The sequence below is a fragment of the Lactuca virosa genome, chromosome 3 (assembly GCF_052849685.1).
Source record: "Lactuca virosa cultivar CGN04683 chromosome 3, Lactuca_virosa_CGN04683_v6, whole genome shotgun sequence".
Lineage (NCBI taxonomy): Eukaryota > Viridiplantae > Streptophyta > Magnoliopsida > Asterales > Asteraceae > Lactuca > Lactuca virosa.
In genome coordinates this window covers 235,438,228-235,447,420 of record NC_136428.1, presented here as the reverse complement: position 1 = coordinate 235,447,420, position 9,193 = coordinate 235,438,228, and the positions used below count along the sequence as shown (strand labels likewise).

The following is a 9,193-nucleotide window of genomic DNA, read 5'->3' as shown; positions in this document are numbered from 1 at the left end:
CTATTGCGTTAACAATCATTTGAATTTATTATTTATCTATTTTTACATAGGAAAATATTACGTAGTAGACAAAGGATACACTAACCGAAAAGGATATCCGGTACCATATCCACGTCTTAGATATCATCAGTCACAGTGTGAACATGTACTTCCAACCAATGCTCAAGAGCCTTTTAACCGCGTACATTCATCTCTTCGAAGTTGTATTGAACGTTTGTTTGGAGTCTTGAAGAAAAGGTGGAAAATATTGAACAGATTGCCAAAATTTAGTAAGAAGACTTAAATAGATGTGATCATGGCGACATTTACCCTTCATAACTATATTCGAAGAAATGATTCGGCAGATATGATTTTCTACATTGTTCAACAACATAATTACATATCTAGAGAAGAACACGAGAATTCAAGATTCAGTCATGATAATATTCGATAGTCACGACTTGAGATGCGAGAAATTCGTGACAATATTGCGACTATGATCTGGAATGCACGACATTTCACTTAAACATAAATAATCAGAAAAATGTTATTTAGTATTTTCTTTAATTTAATTTTATGATATACATATTTGTTTTATAAAAATGGAATAATTTTCGTAAATGTCATTTTATGTCATTTTATATTTCCTAACCACCTTATCAGCTAGTTTTTACCAAACGCTAAATTTTATCAGCTTGTTTATCAGCTAGCACCTAACTTATCAACTAGCAGCTACCTTTTCAGACATCAGTCAGTTTTTCAGTTAGCAGGTATGTTGGGGTCGAAAGTGATTGTGAGATGTCGAAAATGTCTAGGGTATTCTTTGTGTCGAAAGTCAGTTTGTAAAGTTTATTATAAGGGCATTTTAGTTTCGAAGCTATTCTGTTGAGTCTCTTATATTTTTTGTTTGCTTTCTTTATCCCTATATACATCGGATGGATACATGTTTTAGGATTAAGAACTTTTGCACTCTCATTGTACTCTTTGATAACCTCTTGTATTCTCTGAAAGCAATATAACGAGCCAACCATATTATATTTTGATTTCGTGTTCTAAATCTTTTCTTAACTCTGATTTCATATTCAAACTCGATTCAATCTACACTACAAGGTAGCTTTTCAGTTAGCAGGTAGCTTTTCAGTTAGTCTGTCAAACATAGCCTTTGCTTACTTGTCTTTCAACAAAAACATGGCTATGACTCCCGGTTGCCTGATGTCGAGAATTCGCTTATATCTTAGTTGATGGTCTAATATGTTTGCACCCATTTAGATGCTTCTAGATTTGGCTGACTTGATACCAATTATTTATATAGTTTCATTGGGTATATCACTACTACAAAAAAGGGCATTACCGACGGCCAAAACCGTCGGTAATCCGTCGCTAATGCTCTTTACCGACGAAATTGTAACGAACCAAAATCTGTCGGTATATTCTTGTCTCTAATTGTTCGTAACGGATTTCCGACGGCTATGGCTAATTTTTAGTGACAGATTTTTCTGTCGGAAATAGTAACGGATCACCAACAGAATATTATTTGCAACGGATTACCGACGGAATTTGTTTGCAACAGATTACCGACGGAAAAATTTACTAACAGATTACCAACGGAACGTGAAATAATTTACTAACGGATTACCGACGGAATTCGGAATAACTTACTAACAGATTACCAACGGAATCTCGAAATGACTACAATTTTTTTTTGTGACAGATTAGCGACGGATTTTGGTATTATAAAAAAATTTACAAATTAATCAAGAAATTATTAAAAACAAAAAATAATTACATATTCAACACATAAATTTTTTAAACATACATCAAATCTATATTTTAAAACCAACAAATATAAAAGTAAATCCATAAATTTCAATCATTTGACATACATTAAATCTATAAATTTCAATCCATATTGTTAAATACCATAAATTTCAATCCATATTGTAAAATATTGTCAACAACCAATAGAGAATTCCTTCTTGATTAGCTCATGGATTCCTCACCTGTCATTGAGAGTTGTTAGCTAGAGAGATATTTATATATTGCCCTCAAATGTTGACAATAAAAGGGGATAAAATAGTAAAAATGAATGTTATTAAAAAGTAGCAATTATGATAATGCCTAAGAATATGTGATTTTAAGTACAATATTTCTCCATGTGAAGTTTGAATAAAAAAGAGTTAATGATGAGAAATAGCAACGTACTTTTCTGAAATTCTTCATTATAGTTACATACTTTCAAATAATTATAATAGGAAAGCATTTTCGATTGTTTCATGATTATACTAAGTTTTTACTCATAATGGCAGCATATTTTTAATAGTAATAACAATGTACTTTGCTATAATCACAAACAAAATGAAAATAGATTGCTACTATGAATGAACTTTAATGTATGATACCATAATCGAGAACTTTGGTAAAGTACATTGCTATTTCTCACTATTAACCCTTAAAAATGTCAAATTATTTCAAATAAAAGACAGCCTCTTATCATCTCAAGAAATCTAAAAGGTATAAAGCTTCCCTAGAATTGAGTCACCTCTACAACTTTTAGCAAATGTTGAATAACATTTTTTGCAGCCTTTTGTGAGTAAAGTAGTTTCACAATTGACCCATTGTGAATTAAGTGTTCAAAAGGCTAAAAAGATGGCCAATTTGATAAATGAGACCACCCACTTTGATACATGTACCATACCTTTTGTCATGTTTCCTTTTCAATTACATTTGCTTTAAACTCGAGAAAGCCAAGACGATTGCCAAATATGTCAGCAATTATAGTATCAAATTATTAGAAGAAATTGACTGATAAGGTACTTATTACTGATGAACAAGAAGCTTGAAGGAAAATACCTGAATGAGGACTTGTTTTAGAGACAAAAATCCATCCACGGGGAGTCCTTTTTCACTTTGAATTTTCTTTATCCACTACTTAAACAAAGATGAACCAATAGCTAACCTGCAACAAAAGGTGAAGCATATAAGAAGCTGAACATGAAACTAGAAACAATTGAAGAGGAAAGCATGGATTAAAGTTGGCTAAGATATAGGACATGTACATAATTTGGTGTATTACAGTAGCATTGAGAGATTGATAAGGATGCTAAATTGCTAATTATTATAAGAACAAAAGGTGGCCACTACTTGTTAAAATAAAATGGATTATCGTTAAAAAGTAAAAGTATATTGACAATATTGGTAGTGAGAGTAAAGTAAGTTGCTATTTATGGACATTTGCTCTAACTTTATTTATAAAATAAATAGTTTACCTTGAGCAAGATAGTCTGAAACATTTGATATCTTGCAAAGCACATCTGCACCTCCAAGATCTTCACAGGATACTTCTTCACCAGTAGCAGCCTAGATCTTAGTAATATTAGATAAATATATAAAAACCAAACATAAATATAACATATATATATATATATATATATATATATATATATATATATATATATATATATATATATATATATATATATATCATCTAAACTTACTTTCACAAGTCGCAGGTCTACTAAAAAAATGGTGCCATTTCCTTTTACCATGACACTTTCATCAGCAACATAACCTCACCAACAAAAACATTACATAATGCTAAGAGACAACAAAACCTAAAACTGTAATGCAAAGTTTTCAAACTAGCACTGATTAAGTGAAAGATATACCTTGATATCATACAAGGGAGTAATCCATAAAGATACTTCGAGGCTCTTTACGTCTCTCAATTTTTCTTTAACCTTATCAATTACCAATTGTAAGTCATATTCCACCTCTTCTTGTGTGTATTTTGTTTGCAGCTCTGACCTGTTTCAACCCCAGGTGATGAATTTAACTATGAGTTGTTTGGGTAATGAAAGATGTCCCTTTTCTTGTTCAGTCTAAAACATTCTTAGCAAGCAAACCTCTTTTACAAGATCTTGGATTACAGATTATGTCCTTAAAGCGGATCAAGATAAGCATATGATTTGTTGGTTTGCATAGATGACTTGTGCATTTGCACCTTTCAACTGAAAATGAAAAATAAAAGAACAAATCAAAAAAATGTTAAGAGAAGAATATTCTTGGAGTTGAGAAGGAAGGATATCGGGACTCCATTCAATTTAGTGGCTATCTATTTGTATAATGCCACGTCGCATCCAATATTCATAACTGATTGCCAATGAAATATTCGCAAACATAGAACCACTAAGTACTACTGATTCTACCATACAGAGATTAGAATTGTTTTATAGATAAAAAGTTGTCTGAACTCTAAAGCAAAATGTACCAGTTGCTTAGAACAAAGAGAAGTAAACTAAAACTTATGTACACACAATAATACCTCAACTAAGCAGATAGACTTATGACAGTGTTTGGAATTTTTGTAGATGAATTTTAGTGATAACATCAACACCAATTCATATAAGAAATCAAACATACCTGAGGTAAGTTCTATAGTAAGCAAAAGAATTGCCTGCTCATTGATCCAATGAAGAAATCGTTGATGACTCAAATCCCAAATCAGAAGTCTCTTCTAAATCGTCTAATTTCTCCATTCTTAATAGTCTCTGGTTCTAGAAACTTTGGATTAGTGGTAGAAATTCAGTCCTGCATTTATATAAACAGTTGGCGTGCATTAAAAAGGATAACGGAAAGAAACACCACGAAAATACTTGAATTGCAAGAATCTTCGTAAAGGACAAGCAAAAAACAAAAAGAAATCTCGAATCGTTGAGTAAATCGCTAGCAAAAGGTTAATATTAAAAAAAAAACTAAAATCAACGGTTAGATCATTCAAAATACCAATATCAACATAAAAAGGAGATTAAGAATATTTACAGAGAGTTATTACCTTTGTTCGAATTCGAAACAGTTTCCTCTTTAACCGCAATAACAGCAAATACTAAGGCTGTGTTTGGCGCGCCACATCTAGCTGATAAGCTAGCTTATTTTTCGAGCTTTTTTATGTTGTCGTGTTTGGTAAGCCAAAAAATAGCTTATAAGCTAACTTTTTGAAAAGCTACTTAGACTAGCTTTTTAGGAGCTTTTTTAAAATTTTCCAAATACACCCCTTAATTAATTATAGAAACACATACTCCTACATGTTCTTTTATGTAATTATATATATTTCAGCTAACTTTTCAGCTAGTTTTACCAAACGTTATTTTTTATCAGCTAGCTTTTCAGCTATCAGCTAGCTTTTTATTTAACAACTAGATTTTCAGCTATCAGCTAGCTTTTCAGCTAACAGCTACCTTTCAGCTAGTACGCCAAACATAACCTAAACAATGTTGATTTCATTTTTCTTTTTCTTCAATTTTTGGTCGATTGAGGTCGAAGATTGAACTATGAATGTATAGATGTCGGAAGTCGGAAGTCGGAGCTGGAGATGAAAGGATTGAACACGATGTTGTCGACTGATTTCGGTGAAGATGGAAGGATTGAACACGGTTGAAGGTCCACGTCTCTACACCTGGAACAAAGATTTACAGGTTGCCGATGTTCACAGAGAATGGGGAGGGGCTTTGTTGGTTTAGGATATAAGTGATGCGTAGCCCCGCTTAAGTGAAACAGTAGCCCTAAATTGTAATCGACCAAATTGCCCTCATGATTATAAATAAAAAAACTTAATTTACCGACGGATTACTAACAAAACCAAAACTTTCTTGAATTCCGTCGGTAAACGGTCGGTATATACCGACGATAGTGTACTTTGTTGCAAATCCGTCGCAAAAAACGTCACTAATATCCTAATAATTTCGTTTTCTTATTCGGTTGGAAATCCGTCGGTATTCCGTAGCTGTTTCGGACGGATTTTTTCCGTCGCTAAAATCTGTCGCTAATGCCCAGTTTTCTAGTAGTGTGTATATGACACGTCAATCACAGCGGGGCATGGAATATCATATGGCCTAGATTGATCTCCAAACTATACCTCACTTGCAGGTTTCATACGTATGCCATAAAAGGCAAAAAATTATTGAAGGGTCCACAAACGCTGTTTTCAGAGATGTCGTTTTATGCAATAAAGAGTATGGAGTCAAGACAGAAGAACCGAGTATTTATTGTTATGTAACAAATAATGCAACCACCTGTAATTTCTGCCAATAAAATGGAGCAAAATCACAAAGTATAGAAAGCACCAACACTTGTTTGAACCTCCCAAGAAATTAAACGTCCTTCAGAAATCATGGCAAAACCTCATGTTCTAATCATACCTTATCCCGCACAAGGCCATGTCATCCCTCTAATGGAGCTTGCTCAACGCTTAGTCGATCAAGAAGTCAAAGTTACAGTTGTAAACACCGAGGTCACTCACAAGCAGGTAACAAGCAATGCGTTAGAGAATGATGGTTTTAGTGATCTATTGCAGTCGGTTTCAATCCCTGATGGGTTAGAACCATGGGAGGACAGGAGTGACCTTTCAAAGTTGACCAGATCAATATTACAAATTATGCCTGGAAAACTGGAAGAACTTATAGAGACAATTAACAAAGAAGACAACAACAAAGTTACCTGTATTATTGCAGATGATTGCATGGGATGGGCCATAAAAGTCGCAAAGAAGATGGAAATTAGAAGAGCAGCCGTCTGGCCAGCCTCAGTTACTACGCTAACTTCCATGTTGAGCTGTCAGAAATTGATTGATGATGGAATCATTAACAACAATGGTGAAACATGCATGATTACACTTTTCATTAAGAATCTAGCTAAGAAGGTCGTTTTTAACCTTTCTTAATAAATATTTTATTTCAGGCATACCTCTAAATCAGCATATGATTAAGCTATCAGAAACCATGCCACCTATAAAACCAACGAACCTCTGGTGGACACGCTTTGAGGACTTGCCCACTTCAGAAGCTTTCTTTGAAGTTGTAAAAGAAGCAGCTGAAGCTTCCAGATTGACGGAATGGCATTTATGCAGATCAACTACTGAGCTGGAGCCTGCAGCACTTGGCCTCTTCCCCCAACTATTACCAATTGGCCCTTTGCTAGCAAGCAACCGACGTGCTGATCAAGTAGGTCACTTCTGGCAAGAAGACTCCACCTGTTTAGCGTGGCTCGACCAACAGCCACCATGTTCGGTCATTTACGTAGCATTTGGGAGCTTCACCATTTTCAACCAAACACAGTTTGAAGAATTGGCACTTGGTCTTGAACTTAGTAATAGACCATTCTTGTGGGTTGTGCGACAAGGCATGACAAAAGAGACTACAGCTGCTTACCCAGATGGGTTTGAGGAAAGAGTAGGCTCTCGTGGAAGAATTCTGAGTTGGGCACCTCAACAGAAAGTATTAGCTCATCCTTCTGTGGCTTGTTTTGTGAGTCATTGTGGTTGGAATTCTACTTTAGAGGGTGTTACAAATGGACTCCCTTTCTTGTGCTGGCCATACTTCGCTGATCAGTTTCAGAATGAAATTTACATTCGTGACATCTGGAAAACTGGGCTGGGGTTTGACAAAGATGAAGCAGGAATCATCAGAAGAGGAGAAATAAAAGGTAAGGTAGAGCAGCTGCTCGGAGACAATACATTCAGAGTTAAGGCCATCGATATCAAAGAGAAGGTTACAAGCAGTATTACAGAAGGCGGATGCGTACACAAAAACCTTTGCAATTTTATAGAGTGGATAAAAGAGAAAGATACAAATGTCAAGAATCAACTTGAAACAATATGATATTATGAGCAAGAATCTTTAAACAAGAGGTGGGCATGGGCATATTTAGCTCCTTGATTTAACGTTCCATGCAAAGGTATACGTACCCTTTCATTTGTTTCCAATATATGTAGGACTGCACTTACTTTTTAGTCATTTAAGAAAGCTACCTTATTAAAGCTGCAATTACAATTGTAAGGATTTCCTAATTAATTAGGCTTGCATGCTTGGATCATATTGGCTATTCAATGTGCCGTTATAGTAATCTATGCATGGATTATTTTTTGGAATCCGTCTTTTATTGATTTAATCCCAAAAGTGAGTGATCCATTTTATATTACTGATTTTGGACCAATACGTCTTTCTGAGAGTTGGTATAAAATGTGGCAAAATATTAGCAAACCATTTGAAACAGTTTTTTCTTCAGTTTTAAGACTGATTCAAACTACATTTATGAAATTGAGACAATTTCTTGACAGTCATATTAATATTATGGTAAGTGAACTAATTGCTTCGTCAAAAAATACCAAGAAAAAACTTATGGTTTTAAAAGTACACTTTATAAAGGATTACAACCGATTGAGTTGGAAGTATTTTGATTCGGTGATGGATGCAATTGTGTTATCGAAAATGTGATTAGGTTGTTGGTTACATTCGTTGTATTCATAAGTATTAATTAACAGGTCACGTACGTAAGAGTTCAAGATTTTGAAAGGGCTTTGAATCTGTGACAAGGTACTGAAAATGTTAAATATATTTTCAAGAGAACAAAACAAGCCAAAAATTTACATAAGAACAACCTTCACAAACCAGTTTTGAATCTACAACAAAAATAATACAATTATACAAAAGTTACTGATTATTAATATCTATACAGTGTAATCACAAGATTAAGAAGTATAAACTTGTGATTATACTGTAACAAAACTGAACGACAAATACAAAGTCTACGTAAGAAACCCTAGAACAACGAGAGAGAATAAGAGAAGACAACGTCGATGGAATGAGCTCCTCTCCAGCTGATTTTCACTTTAAATACATCGAGTCTGGCCTGGCCCATTACTGAGTTCGGGTCAACAGATCAGCGTATTGCATTCTCCAAGTTGGATTAAATGAGTCGCAGCCCACCAGAATAACATCATGACACTCTTAGTCATTCCTATGTAAAAGTTGTATAATATAGCCCATTACCTTCTTTATCCCAGCTAGATCAGCACAAAAAGACCGGTTTCGGACCGGACCCAAAAAAAGACCGATACCGAACCGAACCGGTCTAAAACGAGACTGGACCGAAAAAAGACCAGCACGAGACCGTCCAGGACCGGTCCGAAAAAGACCAAACCGTTCTGACACAACAAAAAATGTAACCTTTAGCGGCGATAAAAATCGTCGCAATTGATGCCACCTGTCGTTGCTAATACCTTTCGCGACGACATGTCGTCGCTAAATGGTCGTTGCTATTACCTCGTAGCTAATACTCGTTTGTCGTCGCAAATACCGCTGTCTATAATACATGTCGTCTCTAATACTCGTGTGTCGTTGCTATTGATGTCGTATCTATTGATATTGCGGCCACCGGCCGG

The 9,193-nt window shown here is 34.8% G+C and overlaps 1 protein-coding gene across 1 annotated transcript; it reads left to right on the top strand.

Annotated features, from left to right (window-relative positions):
- Positions 1–6,059: 6,059 nt before the first annotated feature.
- Positions 6,060–7,950, top strand: LOC145167057 (UDP-glycosyltransferase 83A1-like). The gene is made up of 2 exons (XM_079086144.1): positions 6,060–6,626; positions 6,712–7,950. The coding sequence occupies exons 1-2, from the start codon at positions 6,146–6,148 to the stop codon at positions 7,629–7,631; spliced, it is 1,401 nt and encodes a 466-aa protein (XP_078942270.1). The 5' UTR covers positions 6,060–6,145; the 3' UTR covers positions 7,632–7,950.
- The last annotated feature ends 1,243 nt before the right edge of the window (positions 7,951–9,193 follow it).